Raw genomic sequence first — 19,628 nt, forward strand, 5'->3', positions numbered from 1 at the left:
TGAAAAATGTGTTGTTGTACTATAACTGCAGGTGCAGTATCTGCTGTTCAGCTGCACTCTTATATCTAACAGGCAGGTTAATGCACGTTGCTAGACCGAACCATGTGCTGCAGCCCTGCTTTCAGTGACATCGTGGAGATACATGTTCAGTAATAAGAAAATATTCCACAGCCTGCTCACACCTTTTCTTGTCATTCCTGTGACGTGTCCATGGTGCAGCTGTATAGTTGAAGTTTTCAGTACTAGTTTCAGTACTTCAGCGTCTGGCTAGACAGCTACACAATAGGACGCAGCATGAACCTTCTTAAACTGGAAACTCACTCTACTTTAATATCACCCGACTCCCAAAAGGTCTCTGTGTAGTGTGTCACAAAATGTGTCTGTGAGCTAAATGAACAGCTGCTGTATAAATAAAACCCACTAATGTGGCACACAGAAAAATAAAGGTGTAACAAAGAGAGGACAGGAGAAGAAGATAAATCATTATTTTCAAAGAGAAACTTTATAGACTGAAGAGGTCAGTTTTACATCTTCATTTTAGGGTTTCTTTATCAGATATTGGATTGGAGTGACTTCAGAAGCTATTTGAACTTGTTTGCATATCTTTCAGTACAACCTGTCATCAGTCTCATTCTTTTAAATATCTTGCGATAAAATTGAAGGATGGTTATAACAACATTTGTTACTTAATGTTCATCCTCTCTTTTACTGACCCATGAGTAATTATGATAAGTAGACTCCAGAATTTTCTTTCTAATTCTGTGAAGATATGAAAACCTTTAAAAATCCCCCTTGTTTTACTCAGCATCACTTGAGTACACTGGTTCATCAGCTCACTTGAAAATGACTGAGAAAAACGATACAACAGTGCAGTAAGCTTCAGAAACATTGTTGAATGTTTCAAGCTGTTCATTTTTATAGAAAGTCTTTCTTACCTGGTTTCTGGTTTGGTGAACTTTGAAGAAAAATGAGATGAAGGGTAGAAAACCCAACATTTAACTAATACACACACACATAGACACACCCCACCTGTTCACACAGGGAAACACAGAATTCACGATACACAGTCATTCAGCTAGTGTAAATGTAAAATAACTAGTTTGCATGTGGTAACACAGAAACATTGTAGCAAAAGTATTTGAAATATGGATGAAAAAGATAAATTTGTCCCCGGGTAAATGTCCCCAGGCAAAAAACACCACAGTGACTAGATACTTGGTCAGACCGTCTCTTACAGAGGAAGGAAAAACCCAGTGACTGTTGTTGTTGTTTTAAAAAAACAAACAAAATATTTGACTGACACTATTTTGGTCATTAAATGGTCGTGAACAGCCACTGAACCATCTATCAGCACATTAGCATTTTCACATTCATTAACATGTTCGCTCTCACTTGTTCAATTAGGTCATGTGATGTTACCGATTAAACCTTTAGCTCAGGTGTGTTAATGTCACTTTAGTTCAAATACTCACTTAAAGCTATTAGGTGAGTCATCAAATGACAAGCTAACAAAATCTGGTAAAAAAATAAAATAAACCATCCTTAAGATGAACAGGTGGAGATGTTAAGAAACATAAATGCTTAATTTTATTAATTTTATTAAAAGGGATAGACTGTCAGGGTTCAGTGGCCCGTGACACCCAGGTCATGACATAGAGTGTGCAACAAAGACTGTAAAAATTTTCATTTACAAGGAGGAGGATTATTAGTTTTTATTATTTCTTTTGCAAAAACATATGGAAATTTGGGAAAAATAGAGCACCTTCATTTTCACATTGGTGTGCGTTCACTCCTCTTCAGAGTGTTCTGGCATGGATCACACACCTCCTAGGAGAGGTCGTATCTTCTCTTGCTGATATATGGTATAGCAAACACACGTATATCTACCCCTTTGTTTAGATGGACCACTAGACTCCTGGCAACAGCTTTGGGGAGTCTTCACAGGGTCACATCTTGACCCCACACATACACATACGCATAAACATACATACACACATACCTGGATATGGATAGTATGGATAGTGTGTTGCACTTGCTAAGCTGGTGACTCCATAATGTGTAAACCCCACTAGTCAGCAAACTAAAGCTTTAAAAGAAATAGCATGGTGCAGTAGTACAGTAATTGCATCCAGAATACAGCGCAGTAAAAGTAGAAAGCAACATAACATGGACAAACTTAAATAGTACATTACAACAAAGTAAAGTGCTTGAGGAAATGTACTCAGATCCATGCTGCTCCTGTCTATGCGCTCATCTAATGGCGTTAGGGACCGTGAGACTAATAGTACTCATGCACAGTGCTGTGTGGTTAGTACCATTAACTCAGAGCAAGAAGGTCCTGGTTTCAATTACTCTGGCCCTTTGGGGCCTTTCTGAGTGCAGTTTACATCTTTCCTCATGACTGTGGAGGGGGTTCTCTGTGTACTGTATCACAGTCTATCACAGGGCTCTCTGTGTTAGCCTGTCCATGGGCTGTACCCTGCCTCTGGTGCTATAGCAGCTGAGATACACTCCAGTCATGGCTGCAAAATAGATAAGTGGAAGAAAATGAATGGACAGTCCAATGGCTTCAGTCAGGGGACAATAGGAGGATAATCATATTTCATGGCAGGAGCTAGTACCCTCACCCCCCCATCTCCACGTCCTGCTTCTGGCCCCACCCCTAGAAGCTAGTGTGTCCACACCCCCCTCTCTCATTTCCAGTTTAGTGCTGGGATTTCTCAACTTCATCTAATTTTTTTTCAACGCTCAGAGAATCAGAGAAACGGTAAGACTAACTTTTCATATTGATGAACAGCTTAGTATTTCTGTGTAGTGATTAACATGTAAAGCTTGTGGGGGGACAAGACATTCAATGGTTTTTTTTCCAGCCTGGTTTAACCATAGTTTGCCATATAGTCTATCTATTCTGTCAAATCTAGTAATTTGTCTTGCTTGACACTAATTATTGATGTTTGGTTTTTGGGGATTCCTGTCCAAGCTGGGTCAGAAGCTAGTGTACACATAATGCTAGTTCCAAGTCTGGGTTGAGGGAAGGGTCATCTGATGTAAACTCTGTTCTTGTAGGAAATAAGGGAGCGACCAGAAATGCCTTTCTTATCTTAATCAAGGACACCAAACAGAATTCTGCCCCCGCCTTTATTTGTTAATGCGTATCTCTCACGCATGTTTTGATTGTTTGAATAAATCATCAATGTACGAAACAGTCCTTAGTGGTCATAAGCTTGGCCACTAATGAACTGTTCACATTTAACCTTTGGTAGAACCTCAAAATCCCATCCTTTCGTGAACCTCGGGACCAAAAAATGGTCCCGCCCCAAAAGTGCTCTAAAAATGTTATATATCAATATTTTTTTCTACTTTAAATTAGTCAATCTTTTAAAACTACTTCTGCTTAAAATATCCATGTCAAGTTTTAATTATATTTTCATTGTTTTAACCCTTTAAATCCCAGTTTTATTACATGAGCGCCCTGTTTTTTTAGCCCCAAAAAACAAAAAAACTAAATATTTTCCAAAAAAAACATTTGAAGTAATATTTGTTTGTTATTATAATTAGGCCTTTAGATGGACTAAAGATTGGCACCAACAGTCATTTCGATCGCCTTTTATTTTTTTTCCAGGAGCGCATTTCATAAAATGCACACTATCGACCACGCCCAAAAAGTGCTATAAAAAATTTATATATTAATATTTTATTCCACTTTAAATTAGCCAATCTTTTAGACCTACTTCTCCTTGAAATATTCATGTCAAGTTTTAATTACATTTCGCGGATTTTAACCCTTTATATCCCGGTTTCGTCACATGAGCGCACTGCTTTTTTTGCCCCAAAAACATAAAACATAAAACATAAAATATTTTCCAAAAAAAACATTTGAAGTAATATTTTATTGTTATTATAATTAGGCCTTTAGATGGACAAAAGATTGGCACGAACATTAATTTCGATCCGGTTTTAATTTTTTTTGCAGAAGCCAAAAATGTCCCCAGGCGGCGCTGCTGCTCCTGCTCCCACGGGGAGGAGTGCCTCTTCCGCGGGTGTGTTTCGCGCAGCGCCGGAGCATATGGTTCGGTTCCCGTGTCTGCAGCACACACTTCCGCTACCACGTTAAAACAAATACGTCATTTCCTGTTGATTAAAAAAAATTAATGCACCCTCAAACGAACCTAAGGTCAGAAAATGGTCCGGAACGAGCAGCGGGCCAAGCTGCTGCTGTACGCGGGAAATTAGTCTGCCTTTTCCGGGTATCTGTCTCGAGCAGGCCGCTGGAGAACATGTGTATGTTCCAGCAGGCGTCACATGTGGAGCAAGGGCGCCACCCGGTGGACAAATAAAAAAATTACAACTCTAAGGCCTGGGCCCTGTTTCAGGAAGCCGGTTTAGTGGAAAAACTGAGTAAGTATACCCTGAGTTAACGAAAACTCTGGGTTTTCGGTTTCAGAAAGCGAGTTCAGATGAAGCCTCAGTGAGTCACTATGACGACACACTCCGTGAAGCTAACCTGCCCCCTAGCAGGTTTACTACAACTAACCCTGACTGTCTCCGCCCCTTTGTCGGAAACCTGACAGTAGGAAGTGTCGGACATGGCGTGCCACTTCCTTGAAGAGCCAGTAGATCGTGAAGCCCAAATTCTCCGCAGAGCTCTCCGCCGGGAGAGAGTGATCAGAGCGCGTTTGGACATTTTATCATTTCCTGATGATTTTCTGTGTGAACGTTACCGTTTCTCAGCACAATCTATAAGTTATTTGGATAACATCCTCAGGCCATATATTACGCATGTGACACATCGCGGACATGCTCTCAGTTCATTGCATATTATTTGTATTGCACTTCGGTTTCTTGCAAACGGGAGCTTTCTGTATAATATTGGTGACGCTGAGCACGTTTCCAAGGCTACCGTCTGTCGGGCAGTCAGGAATGTTACAGTTGCACTGAAACGTCTCCTGTACTCGTCTGTGGTGTTCCCCGGTCACAGACCCACAAGATTTATCAAAGAGGGATGCCACAAAATTGCAGGTATCAGGATGACCAAAACTTAATGTATGATGTGGTGATACTTGGACTACTACTTAAATTGCACATTTATTTTCAGGGTTCCCAGGCGTGATTGGCTGTACAGATGGCACTCACATTCCAATCATTGCTCCTTCAGTAAATGAAGGAGACTATGTGAACAGGAAGTCTTTCCACAGCATTAATGTACAGGTACATAGTTCCCTGTAGCATGTCAAACTAACAAATTATTTCATTATAGTAATGGATGCTAATTTGTGTTCTCTGCACTGTGAAGATCATATGTGATGCTGCCAACATTATCACAAATGTGGAAGCCAAGTGGCCAGGCTCTGTCCATGACTCACAAATATTCCGTGAATGTACACTGAGCACAAAATTTGGACATGGTGAGTTGAGAATACTTTAAAATATATAAAGACCAATTGCTTCAGGGACATTTGAACTGAAGTGTATCCTTCTGTCTTAGGAGAGTTCACTGGCTACTTGCTTGGTGATAGGGGGTATCCATGTTTACCCTATTTGCTTACCCCTTACCCTGACCCTGAACCGGGCCCACAGCAGCGATATAATCTGGCTAATTGCAGGACAAGAGCCAGAATTGAAATGACTATCGGAATGCTTAAGGCCCGGTTCCAGTGCCTGCAAAGACTCAGGGTCACCCCAGAAAGGGCATGTGACATTATTGTGGCATGTGTGATTCTTCACAACATTGCCACAATTAGAGGAGAACACTGTCCTTCTGAACCAAACATCAGCAGTGATCCAAACCATGAACATCCTGACCCTCCCACGGACATACAAGATGGAAGCGCAGTCAGAGACACCATATGTCACAATCATTTCCTTTGACCCATCACCTCAACATGTTGAAAGAAGAATAAACAGATTTTTTGTTCAACTGGCTTTATTGGTCGCCTGTATTTCCTGTACACAAAGTATTAAAAGATGTAAACCTCATAAAGTGTCTCTGTTGCTTCCTCCTCTGTAACAGCTGTCAATGTTTCTTCATTATTTTCCTGTAGTAAAGAAATAGACAACATTGCTGTTCTACTGTAAACTCATATAATCTGTGGAGTATTACTCACAACTGCATGTTGGTCTGGCTCAACAGGAGGCTGCACCAGATGCAGTACACCACCACCATCAACTGATAGAATATGAGGTTTATACAGGTCACTTATAACTTACAAGGGACCAAATGGCAATTAACAAACATACCAAGCACCTTACACTTCATTGTCATTATGCTCTCAAAGACAACCAAGGCTGAGGGAAGGCAAAATCAGTCGGAAAATAACTTGACTACAAAATAATCCATTATGGTAAAGAGTTTATCAAATGAATGAGCAGCACTGCAAAGGTGACTGTGAAGAAAGGATGTATGCACATCATGTATTATTTTGAATTTACCCCTTATGTAGGCACTTGTGTCTTGCGGGGTTATTGACTCAGAGGATGTCCCCGCAGAGATGCCTTCGGCCACAGGGCGCCCACTGTTTTGGCTGAGGGCCAACTGCTCAGCCTCTGTGAGTGGTGGTGGTGGAGGACCCCCACCTGTTTTTCGGGCCTCCGCTTTTTTTCTGTTGGCTATAACGGGCCACATTTGAGCATACAGAGTAAGCAAATATGTACTTGTAATGTGCTCAGATAATTTCAATAAGTGCTTACAGAAAGAAAATTAATGTAGCCTCTAACTGCAATTGATTTACATGGGACAAACAGACCAAGCACTATGGCTCATAATACAATTACACCTTACCTGTTTGGACTATATTTTTATATTTCATTTTTACTTGCTGCCAGGCACGTTTGGGGCCTGTTGGGTTGCACCTGCGCTCACATCACATCACAAAATAAAATGTATAAAATAACAAATAAAATAACATATGATAAAATAACGTGTTAAATGGGTGGAAATCCCTCGATCAATGTTTATATTAACACTCATGCATTGACTCTGTCGGCTATGTTTTGCCATGCATGCTCCCTTTCTTTTGCAGCTGTGGCTGTGTTACTTTTTTCCGCGGAATTTGCATGTTATCGGCATATGCTGCCATCAGAATTTCGGCCTCAAGCGCTGTGAAATACATTGACCGCGCCTTCTTTCCCTCCGTCTCCATGGTGACTCGCTTAATCTGTGCTCCGCTTATCAGGGCTTTATGTATCCTCGTCCGTGCGCTTCACTTGGGGTTAAAGCAACTCCGCGTTGACTGAACTAATTGTTATCAGCCTTTCTGAAACGGAATATTCCGAGTTGGACAGTTCGGGGTTACTCAACCGTGAGTGTCGTTTTTCACTCTGAGTTTTCCAAACCGGCTTCCTGAAACAGGGCCCTGTAGTCCAAAACGAAACCTAAGCTGGAAACCTGACGATCCCTTTGACCGTAATTTTTCTGGCGTGAAAAATAGCGTTTATAATGGGTTTCAATGGGGCACAAATCGGCCACGAGGTTCGATAGTGGATGTATGCCTTTTATTCAGCCATTTAAGCTCATTTAAAAAACTCAGACTGAAATTTTAAAATAAAATGGGAAAAAAATACATGTTTGAAAATTTGGCTATACTCCATTAAACACAGTGGAAATGGCGTGGAATTAAAAAACGGAAAGGCCACGAAATGGTCCCAGGTTCTACTTAATATGCAAATAAATGTGAAATGCACATAAATCTGGACAGTCTGAAATCTCCTCTCATTTCAACCCTCATTTCTGGTCACACTGTGATTTTTAGTTCACATATTCTTGCCATTTACCTCACAGACAGGCCTCCACAAGAGTGGAGGACATACTGTAGGACTGATAGTAGCCTGTTAGCCTACCTCCTGCCCCATACTGCTTTTAACCTGTCAGGTGTTGAAGCTCAATTTGCCATTGTAATATAGAGATGAGCAGGTATGACATCACTGCCTACCGACCAATGAATTCTCCAGAAAATGGTGTCACCTTTCCTGAAAAATCCCATGGACCTCTGTTGGGAGCCTGGGATGGTGTAAAGTTTCTCACTTGCGTCAGTTGGATAGCAAGTTGATAACCAGCTTTGTGCGACAAAGCTCACCTGATCCTAATCGCCTGTTTCAGGGTAAAGGAATGCAGATCAGAGGCGGAGCCAGACATTTGAAACACCCGGGGCTTAGCCCAAAAGGGTAGTGTGCATGTGGGATTTTTTTTTTTTTTGGGGGGGGGGTAGAAATGACTGAAAGATTAATAGGCTCTGTTTTGAGTTTTGTTCAAAAAAGAATGACTTCATATAGGAAATAAAATATATCACATATGCAGGACACCTTAAACTAGTTTTTTAATTAAGCAGCGAGGCAGAACAAAGTCGGGGCTGTATCAAGACACGAGGACTAAACCCCAATTCAACCAGACCCAGAACTGGGCCCTGTTTCAGGAAGCCGGTTTAGTGGAAAAACTGAGTAAGTATACCCTGAGTTAACGAAAACTCTGGGTTTTCGGTTTCAGAAAGCGAGTTCAGATGAAGCCTCAGTGAGTCACTATGACGACACACTCCGTGAAGCTAACCTGCCCCCTAGCAGGTTTACTACAACTAACCCTGACTGTCTCCGCCCCTTTGTCGGAAACCTGACAGTAGGAAGTGTCGGACATGGCGTGCCCCTTCCTTGAAGAGCCAGTAGATCGTGAAGCCCAAATTCTCCGCAGAGCTCTCCGCCGGGAGAGAGTGATTAGAGCGCGTTTGGACATTTTATCATTTCCTGATGATTTTCTGTGTGAACGTCACCGTTTCTCAGCACAATCTATAATTTATTTGGATAACATCCTCAGGCCATATATTACGCATGTGACACATCGCGGACATCCTCTCAGTTCATTACATATTATTTGTATTGCACTTCGGTTTTTTGCAAACGGGAGCTTTCTGTATAATATTGGTGACGCTGAGCATGTTTCCAAGGCTACCGTCTGTCGGGCAGTCAGGAATGTTACAGTTGCACTGAAACGTCTCCTGTACACGTTTGTGGTGTTCCCCGGTCATAGACCCACAAGATTTATCAAAGAGGGATGCCACAAAATTGCAGGTAGCAGGATGACCAAAACTTAATTTATGATGTGGTGATACTTGAACTACTACTTAAATTTTACATTTATTTTCAGGGTTCCCAGGCGTGATTGGCTGTACAGATGGCACTCACATTCCAATCATTGCTCCTTCAGTAAATGAAGGAGACTATGTGAACAGGAAGTCTTTCCACAGCATTAATGTACAGGTACATAGTTCCCTGTAGCATTTCAAACTAACAAATTATTTCATCATAGTAATGGATGCTAATTTGTGTTCTCTGCACTGTGAAGATCATATGTGATGCTGCCAACATTATCACAAATGTGGAAGCCAAGTGGCCAGGCTCTGTCCATGACTCACAAATATTCCGTGAATGTACACTGAGCACAAAATTTGGACATGGTGAGTTGAGAATACTGTAAAATATATAAAGACCAATTGCTTCAGGGACATTTGAACTGAAGTGTATCCTTCTGTCTTAGGAGAGTTCACTGGCTACTTGCTTGGTGATAGGGGGTATCCATGTTTACCCTATTTGCTTACCCCTTACCCTGACCCTGAACCGGGCCCACAGCAGCGATATAATCTGGCTAATTGCAGGACAAGAGCCAGAATTGAAATGACTATCGGAATGCTTAAGGCCCGGTTCCAGTGCCTGCAAAGACTCAGGGTCACCCCAGAAAGGGCATGTGACATTATTGTGGCATGTGTGATTCTTCACAACATTGCCACAATTAGAGGAGAACACTGTCCTTCTGAACCAAACATCAGCAGTGATCCAAACCATGAACATCCTGACCCTCCCACGGACATACAAGATGGAAGAGCAGTCAGAGACACCATATGTCACAATCATTTCTTTTGACCCATCACCTCAACATGTTGAAAGAAGAATAAACAGATTTTTTGTTCAACTGGCTTTATTGGTCGCCTGTATTTCCTGTACACAAAGTATTAAAAGATGTAAACCTCATAAAGTGTCTCTGTTGCTTCCTCCTCTGTAACAGCTGTCAATGTTTCTTCATTATTTTCCTGTAGTAAAGAAATAAACAACATTGCTGTTCTACTGTAAACTCATATAATCTGTGGAGTATTACTCACAACTGCATGTTGGTCTGGCTCAACAGGAGGCTGCACCAGATGCAGTACACCACCACCATCAACTGATAGAATATGAGGTTTATACAGGTCACTTATAACTTACAAGGGACCAAATGGCAATTAACAAACATACCAATCACCTTACACTTCATTGTCATTATGCTCTCAAAGACAACCAAGACTGAGGGAAGGCAAAATCAGTAGGAAAATAACTTCACTACAAAATAATCCATTATGGTAAAGAGTTTATCAAATGAATGAGCAGCACTGCAAAGGTGACTGTGAAGAAAGGATGTATGCACATCATGTATTATTTTGGATTTACCCCCTATGTAGGCACTTGTGTCTTGCGGGGTTATTGACTCAGAGGATGTCCCCGCAGAGATGCCTTCGGCCACTGTTTTGGCTGAGGGCCAACTGCTCAGCCTCTGTGAGTGGTGGTGGTGGAGGACCCCCACCTGTTTTTCGGGCCTCCGCTTTTTTTCTGTTGGATATAACGGGTCACATTTGAGCATACAGAGTAAGCAAATATGTACTTGTAATGTGCTCAGATAATTTCAATAAGTGCTTACAGAAAGAAAATTAATGTAGCCTCTAACTGCAATTGATTTACATGGGACAAACAGACCAAGCACTATGGCTCATAATACAATTACACCTTACCTGTTTGGACTATATTTTTATATTTCATTTTTACTTGCTGCCAGGAACGTTTGGGGCCTGTTGGGTTGCACCTGCGCTCACATCACGTCACAAAATAAAATGTATAAAATAACAAATAAAATAACATATGATAAAATAACGTGTTAAATGGGTGGAAATCCCTAGATCAATGTTTAAATTAACACTCACGCATTGACTCTGTCGGCTATGTTTTGCCATGCATGCTCCCTTTCTTTTGCAGCTGTGGCTGTGTTACTTTTTTCCGCGGAATTTGCATGTTATCGGCATATGCTGCCATCAGAATTTCGGCCTCAAGCGCTGTGAAATACATTGACCGCGCCCTCTTTCCCTCCGTCTCCATGGTGACTCGCTTAATCTGTGCTCCACTTATCAGGGCTTTATGTATCCTCGTCCGCGCGCTTAACTTGGGGTTGACGCAACTCCGCGTTGATTGAACTAAATGTTATCAGCCTTTCTGAAACCGAATATTCCGAGTTGGACAGTTCGGGGTTACTCAACCCTGCGTATCGTTTTTCACTCTGAGTTTTCTAAACCGGCTTCCTGAAACAGGGCCCAGGGCTCCGCTGGTTTCAGATGATGTCCACCATGATGGTACACAAAGTGCACAGGCATGATTTGAGGATGGTTGGTGGCATGGAGTCCAGAGGACAGAAGAGTGCACTGCACGCAAATTCTTTGCACATCTCACTCCAGCTATTTGTAGTGATTTAAATGAATCAGGAAACATCCTGTTATATATGTAACAAACCAGCCTGTTACCTTTCTCAAATTCTACCCTTGGATTTCTCCATGCGTAGCAGCAATAACTTCTGTCACACTTCACGCTGTCTCCTCCAGGCATGGCTGGCCACCAGCAGACCAACCAGGTGGTGACAATCACCACCAATCAGAACCCTGGGCAGTGGAGCACCGACCTCTGTGAATGCTGTGTTGATATGAACAGCTGTAAGTGAACACTCAGCAGTCATTTCTGCATCAACCATCTCCTCAGATTGTCCAATCAGTTGCATTATGGAGCTTTTGATTATATTATGCTCTTCTCCAGAAATCTGAGATTCTCTAATTGGCACAGGAACTTAAATGCAGCACTCTGTTGGAGTGCTTAGCACTGTTGCATGTTCTCCTGCCTGGTTTCCTGTTGTTACTCTGGCTTCCTCCCAGAAATCCACTGGCAAGTTATTATTTGAACCAACGGCAGCTGAATATTCCAGGGTAACGAATGACCCTTGCAATGAAATGACCAAACCAAACATCACCAGATCATAAGAAGAAGAACAGAGGCACACGCTCAGGAAACAAGAAGACAGAAGTGACAATGAGCAGAAGGGGAAGTGTTTAAAAACCCAGAAAACTACCTGAAACCTAGTGAAATGAGGATTACATACTGGCAAGATTATTCCCTATTCCCTTCTTTTTTTCCCCATTTTCTCTTTTTCTGTTTTGTTTCAAGGTTGCTGCAGCTTCTGGTGTTTCCCCTGCATGCAGTGTCAGACAGCCAGTAAACATGGATGGTGCTGGGCAATGCCACTCCTGGATGTTTGCGGGGAGGTTTCCTGCTTACTCCGTCAGTCCATCAGAGAGCGCCACAACATCCCTGTAAGGCTGGGTTAGAGATGAAGGGCAGCGGGCGTGTTGCTAGGATTTTGAAACATTTGAGGGCATATGTTTTATAGTGAAATTAATATAAAATGTCAAACATTGTGCAGTACCTAATGGCTGAATTCTCATAACTTTTTCTTTTATTGTGCCATATCACCTCTTCCTCACCTTTCATCGTCTTTTGGTGTCTCATCTGTCGGCTGCCCTCCATCCAGCTCTCTCATTTTTGATGTGATTATTAGATCTTTAATACGTGTTATTTCTCAACTTACTCAACCGACTATTCAACAAACATCACACTGGATAAAAAGCAAATGATTAACTATAGACTGGCTTCACAGTCACATGACTTCCTGTTGATTTATGTTTTCTGTTTCTGGAACCAGGGTTAATGACTCACCCTGTGGCTGTGGCCACTGTGACATCACTATGATGTCACTCATTGGTTTGAGGAAAGCTTTAACTTTAGGTTCCTCACCATGTTGGCTATTTGGAGTCCGAAATGACAGTATGTTGATGATAGGGTAGAGTAGAGATAAAAGCTAACATTAACAAACTATAGTTGTGGGCAGTGTTGGTCAAGTTACTTGAAAAAAAAGTAATCCCATTACTTTACTGATTACTTATTTTCAAAAGTAATTAATTACTTAGTTACTTAGTTACTTTTTAAAAACACGATTTACAACCTGAATAGGTGATAAAGCGATAGATCTTTCAGCCCAATTCTACTTTTTCTGCATAATCCATCATACAAAATGTAATCAAATGGAAAAGTCTCTTTTTTTAAACTTGTTTTATCAGTTTTAATCTTTACAAGTAACGCGTAACGCGTTACTGCCCATCTCTGGTTGTGGGTAACACATTCAGCTAACAAGCACTAGCTCAATCCTGGAAGGAGACAAAAGTCCCATTAGAGTTGCATCAGGAAGGGCATCTGGCATAAACTAATTTTTATTCATAAACACAGAGAGAGAGAGAGAAGCATAGAGAAGTGCCTGCTGACCAAATTAGAGGAAGAGGAAATGGAAAGCTATTCTAATCTCTAACTCTCATAGATGTTTTGCCACTCAGTATTTTTTACTGTTCATGTTACTCTCACTGCTTTTATTAGCCCTGTTTGCCAATATTTAACAGTTGACAGTAAGTGAATATAGAGGATCTTTGAGCAGGTAGAAAAAGACCAATGCAGAGCTCATTGAAATTACTGCAAATCAGACTCCATCTGTTATTTTCCTCTGTCTCACTGAAGGAATGGAAACCTCTCTAAATCCTGCTTGTGTGTGGTCCTTCACTGACATCCTGACAGTTAACAGCAAGGAAACTGGCTACAGACAGATAAAGTTTTGAGGAAATAGAGAGGTTGTTTTGAGTTGCATAAAGATTTGAAAAAAATCGCTCCTCCCTGTTTCTCTTTCTAGTCGTGTTAGTTTCAGTTCAGTTCAGTACAAAGCAGCGTGAACAGGGACATTTAAACAGGTACAATCACGACAGCTACAAATTCAATCCCGATAACTCTTGCTGCTTCCTCTCCTCCATCCTGTAGGGCTCGTTCATCGATGACTGCTGCAAGGTATGTTGGTGTTACTCGTGCGTCTGGTGCCAGATGCATCGCGAGCTGAAGATCAGAGAAAGCCAGCAGCCCGCCACCTCGACTGTGATCACCACACAAGCCATGCTGTAAACAGTTTTGCTCTGGATCAAAGGCATGTGTCCCATTCAAAGCCACATGTTTCAATCCACTTCTGTTTTATCTGCATGTAACAGTCATCTCAAAGCATTTTGACCTCAGTTGAATTTTGAGAGCTGTAAACTAACCTTTAATGTAAATTAACCTGTAGTGTGTTATTAGCCTAGCTCACTGTCATTCATTGTTTGCAGAGCTAATTTCATGTAACAAGTAATAAGAATGGTTATGCAGGGATCCAAATAACAGTGCTAGCTCACTGTATTTTTGTGAGAAGCTTATTTTGAAGTGACGAGTTTGACCTAATCTCACCAGACATCACCACATTTATCACTTTACATCTCATCCTGGGAATCTTCGAAACACACCCAGGGACCTGTATAACCTCACCTCGATGACCTGAAAACCACTACTGTGACCAAAACAAGGGGAACCTTTTCCTGTGTTTAATAGTTTAATAGATGTGAGTTATATCCTTCATTTATAATGGTTCACATTTAAAAAACATACAGCCCAACACTGCCCTCTGCATCAGTACAGATGTTAGCACAGCCTCCACATTTATGCAACTCTTGTTATGTTCACTGTCCAGGCTGCATTAAACCTGTTATTTTACTTTTAATTATGGAGACAGTGGAAACAATCTATAAATCCTTGTAGTATGTAAACCTTTATGCGCATATGTTGAACTGAGAGTTAGTGTTTAAACTGACCCTTTTTCTTATACTAAGACAGGATTTGGTGTATAAGAAAAAGAAACATCTTATTTAAACACCCAGCACCCAAATATTAGTATTCATTTAATGGCTCTCTTGTACTCTTTAAAATAAATAAAAAGTCTTTTGGCAAACGTGAGTCTGTCCCTTTACACTTTTACAAGAACAGATTTTTCACCCTCTGTAAACATGATGACACAAATGCAACTGAAAAATGCCAAATTAAAGGTTTATTCATTCACATGCTTAAACTTATGGAAACTGTGCTTAGTTATAGCTGAATGTATAGCAATCAAATAAATTTCATTTGACCAGATACCATTAAATTCTACGGAGCCCCTCTGATGACATGGTACAAAAAATAAATAAATTGTGGCCACGAAATATCATTTCGAGGCCACGAAACAGGTATAACGTGCCCACGAAATACTTATTTGTGGCCACGAAATACTATTTCGAGGGCACGAAATAGGTATAACGTGCGCACGAAATGCTAATTTGTGGGCACGAATTGGGTATAACGTGGCAACGAATTACGCATTTGTGGCCACGAAATAGATAACGTGCGCACATCTTATTGATAGAATTCCTGGACAGCTGCGTAGAGACACAAGCATAAAAGTAGGCTAAATACACCATGGACAGAGACAGTCTGATTGAGTTTTATTTCAGGCTGGGAATGAGCTACAAATGCATTTTGAAAAGCCTGGCAATGCAAGGAACCATCATTACGGAGAGACATTTAAACCGGATATTGAGAGCCAAGTCGCTTTACAGACGTAAGTACGACCTGGACGCCGGGATAGATTTTATTGTGAACCAACTGCAAGGGCCTGGGAAGGATCACGGTTATCGGTGGATGTTTACAAAGTGCAAACAACACGGCATTGCGATCAGGAAAGAAGACGTCAGGATCCTCATCTCTTTACTGGACCCAGTAGGTTCCCAGGTTCGCCAGACCAGACGTCTCAGAAGGAGGCAATATTTTGCTCAGGGGCCTAACTTTGTGTGGCACATAGACTCTTATGACAAACTAAAGCCATATGGGATATGTATTAATGGATGCATCGACGGTTTCTCACGCAACATCATTTGGCTGCGGGCCGCACACACTAACAGTGACCCAAAGGTTATCGGAGGTTACTTTGTGGAAGCAGTGGAGAGTCGTGGGGGTTTCCCCAGGCTCGTACGAACTGACATGGGCACTGAGAACGTGTTGGTCAGAGACCTCCAGCGTTATTTACGGAGAAATGACGGGGATGATAGAGCAGGAGACAGAAGCTACGTCACAGGAGCAAGTACCGCAAACCAGAGAATTGAGAGCTGGTGGGGAGTGATGAGAAAAGAAGGAGTCGAGTCATGGATCAAGCTTCTAGGAGAACTGAAGGACGAAGGATTCTTCTTTGGGGATTTCATTGACAAAGCTCTGTCACAGTTCTGCTTCATGCCAATCATTCAGGTAAATGACCCATATTATGATAACCAGTGGTGGTAATTAATTACATTAAATTAAGCTGTTTTAGCAGTAAGGGTAACAAAATAATTGTTTACATAGTTAAAACGACGTTACCTTTACCGTACGGTAAATGCAATGTATTCCTAACGTTGTTGAAGGTCAACTGCGCTCTGTATGTGCGTAATGGAGGCTGAAGCATCAACCCAGCCAAAGTTTTTAAATCAGGGAACACTTTGCCAATTGAACTGATCAGAAGTCAGCACGACTTAAATGTTGTTTTTTTCTGATCGGAGGACATTATCCTTGTCTGCACTCATTCTGCATCAGCAGTTATGCTGCAGCTAACGATCTGTCACTGCCAGTCTGTCAAAAGCAGTCAGGCTTCACGCATCAGTAACTCTTCAGCGCTCTATCATTGGTACGTTCAGGTCTGAGATGATATTGGATCCCCTCATGGGATTGAAAAATATTGATTTTGTCACCTGTATTATGCGCATAAAGTTGAAAAGCTTTGCGCATCCGCACCAAGATTAGTATTAGTATTAGTATAAAGCCCAGATCCCACAACTCAGTGGTTTGCCTGGTGTGGTTCTTTCTTTTCTTTTTTTGCCATCACTCCCTCTTCCTTTGGTTTTCATTAAACTGCATCCAAACATTGCTGCTTTTCAATTCATTTAAGGATGCACCACACTTATTTTCGACCATTTTAAAAATGCCTTGTATTACAGCTCTGACCTAATTCTTGTTTCTTCATCAGGAGGTATTGAATGACATCCGGAGTGTTTGGAATGCTCACCGTATAAGGCCCTCAAAGAATAACAACGTGCCCTGTGGGATACCTGATGTCATGTACATGGCCCCTCACCTTTGGGGTGCAGAAGACTGTCTCGTTCCACTGACAGAAGATTTGACCTTGTGTAAAAATAGCTGCACTTTTGTTAGTTCAGTCCCATGTGATGTGCAAGTATTTGATTTGTGCACAATAATAATGGAGGAATCAAGCTTGGAATTCCCATCTACCATGTCCCAGGCCCTTGATTTATATTTTCATCTCAGGGATACAATTCGTTCACAGTTATTTGAGGCTACTTAAATGGACACAAACATACAAATGTAGTACATTTTGTACTTCAGTACGTATTCCTACAGCTTAATGTACTTATTATTAAGTAATTATTTTTCTCCAGTGTGTAGTTATCTTGTCTTTGTATCAAAATTATCAGAAAAGACTGTATAACATAATTTTCATTTTGTCCATGTCAGTAAATTAACTCATCATGAAGTGTTGCTTGCTCTTGGTAGCTACAAAGCGTGGAGTATTAAACTAAAATATGATACAGGTTAGAAAAAAAAAATCCTTTTGGGATTGAGTTAAACTTATCACACTGTTAAAGCATCAAAAGTTGTTCATAATAGTTTTTGGTACCAAAAACGTGTTAATTTCTAACAAAAAAAGAGCACCTTGGATAACAACCACATAGACTGGCAATATATCTAATGTTGTGATCAATTAGACAAGAAGACCAAGTAGGCTAAAGTGTAGAATCATAGTTGTGTCACCAATGCTCCAAATGTTTCTTGAGCCTATAATTTTGTTATTGTGGAATAGATTAAAGCAATCCCATGTTTGATAAAGAACGGCTTTTTTTCTTAAAAATCACAGCACGTGTATGACATTATAGAATGAGTAGTTAAATAACTTTCAGCTGTGTCATTAGACATGTTCATGTTTAAAGATGTATAGAATGTAACAGAGAGGACAAAGTTTTGTACCAATGAGAATGGTTTACTGGTGTCTTTCAAAATACACCATACTCAAAAACAGGTTGTATTTTGCATATAATAACAGGATAAAATAACAGTTATTTCTAAAATGTTATACAAACCTCTTTACAATGTAACCAATCTCTGTAATTGACAACTTTTCTTCTAAACCCATTAGGAACATAAAGGTTCACATTCTTGTTTCTATTAAGATTTCTGCAAACATCTGAAATACTTTAATATAGAACATGCTTAATCAGTTGGAATATGGTATTTGTAATGGTGTTGTACTTATGTATGTATATACAGTAGAAAGCACTCAGCAATCTTCCAGTTTGTAGAACTGTTACTGTATGCTATATTGGAAATATTTGTTACTCTTCCTGTAGTAAAAAAGTATTAGAATGTTAAAATTAGTAATTTATTTTGGCACTAGCCAAAAACACAGTAACAATGTGTGCAGCAGGAACAGATGCACTTCTATGTTTAGTGTACGGATTCCTACCAGGTGAAGCACTGAAAATGTTATTTAAATATGTATATGTATTTTCAACTGGTGTTGTTTTGTGGTCTCATTCCCCAACCAATTTGTTGCCTTATTTTGTCCCCAACACTCACTGCTGCTTCTGCAAAATCAGAGTGCTAAGTGCTGTCTACTACAGGTAACTCCACTTTAAAAAACCTGAACATTCCCTTTAGCTTACTATTTTAATTGGGGGGGAGAAACTAAGAAAGCACTTACTGACCAGATGAAAAAAAAGGCTGCACATGAAAAAGGCACAACAGGCTACACTGTTAAGAGAACTTAACCACCCAGTCTATTGAACATTCACATTCATTCCTTCATGTTACTGTTAACTACACCCGTGTTTCTATGAACTGTTAGGGTGGAAAACCTAAAACGTGTAGGGCAGAGTGCCTTGAGGACCAAGGTTGGGTAACACTGACCTACACCACATCCATCACCCACATAGAGCTTGCGAGAATGCTGTTAAATTCACTGCGAAAGTCTGGATAGCTGTGATAACCAAGGGGCAGCTTTAGTACACATCCACATGTGTGGGATTGTGGTCTGCGGAGGAAATCTGTAGTTTCTATGAACTCAATTAGTATGGCTTTATCCAACAGATTGGATCCTGTACAGAACCGCAGGAAAAGCTGAAGATAATTGAAATCAATTTCTCCAATGTACCTTTTCAGGTAACGAGAAACTGTTGACTGGGCAGCTGTCATCTCCTCTGGAAAGATTAGAAGCTCCTTCACTGTTTTTACAGTCGGTTTTTTTTCTGCTATGAAATGATGCAGTCCTTCTGGTGGGAGTAAACCAGCTACAGAACCCACAACGGGACGCCAGCACTTGATTACAAACATTGGGGCCTGAATAAGTACTTTGTGTCCTATCTGTGCCAAAACAGGGAGCAGTGTGTCCTTGGTAGGAACCTGCTTGCACTCATGTGCATCAAGTACTTCCAGCAATTCATCTGTATCCACTGAATTGAAGTCATCCAAAGCCTTCAGGAGAACAGATCGCTCTTCTTGTGAGACGTACAAAAGAAAGGAATCTTTTAAACTACTGGTTGTTGAGC

General features: G+C 40.9%; 2 protein-coding genes across 2 annotated transcripts; both read left to right on the forward strand.

The window, feature by feature from the left end:
- The first annotated feature begins 2,512 nt into the window (after positions 1-2,512).
- LOC146675043 (cornifelin homolog B-like) lies at positions 2,513-14,990 on the forward strand. The gene is made up of 4 exons (XM_085399932.1): positions 2,513-2,767; positions 11,661-11,768; positions 12,274-12,419; positions 13,966-14,990. Exons 2-4 carry the CDS (start codon positions 11,663-11,665, stop codon positions 14,101-14,103), a joined length of 390 nt encoding a protein of 129 aa, XP_085256058.1. The 5' UTR covers positions 2,513-2,767; positions 11,661-11,662; the 3' UTR covers positions 14,104-14,990.
- Positions 14,991-15,644: 654 nt separating this feature from the next.
- On the forward strand, positions 15,645-18,028 carry LOC146675044 (uncharacterized). Its single transcript, XM_085402452.1, has 2 exons — positions 15,645-16,281; positions 17,036-18,028. Exons 1-2 carry the CDS (start codon positions 15,682-15,684, stop codon positions 17,369-17,371), a joined length of 936 nt encoding a protein of 311 aa, XP_085258578.1. The 5' UTR covers positions 15,645-15,681; the 3' UTR covers positions 17,372-18,028.
- Positions 18,029-19,628: the final 1,600 nt, after the last annotated feature.

Source organism: Rhamphochromis longiceps, linkage group LG3 (assembly GCF_057381845.1).
Source record: "Rhamphochromis longiceps isolate RC_006_pf linkage group LG3, R_longiceps_female_GT1.1, whole genome shotgun sequence".
NCBI lineage: Eukaryota > Metazoa > Chordata > Actinopteri > Cichliformes > Cichlidae > Rhamphochromis > Rhamphochromis longiceps.

Bases quoted from the DNA above. Each gene is read 5' to 3' on its own strand.
- LOC146675043 (XM_085399932.1), top strand. From the start codon at position 11,663: ATGGCTGGCCACCAGCAGACCAACCAGGTGGTGACAATCACCACCAAT. The intron at 11,769-12,273 runs GTAAGTGAACAC...TTTTGTTTCAAG, and splicing joins CTGTGTTGATATGAACAGCT to GTTGCTGCAGCTTCTGGTGT. The intron at 12,420-13,965 runs GTAAGGCTGGGT...TCCATCCTGTAG, and splicing joins GAGAGCGCCACAACATCCCT to GGCTCGTTCATCGATGACTG.
- LOC146675044 (XM_085402452.1), top strand. From the start codon at position 15,682: ATGTTTACAAAGTGCAAACAACACGGCATTGCGATCAGGAAAGAAGAC. The intron at 16,282-17,035 runs GTAAATGACCCA...TTTCTTCATCAG, and splicing joins GCTTCATGCCAATCATTCAG to GAGGTATTGAATGACATCCG.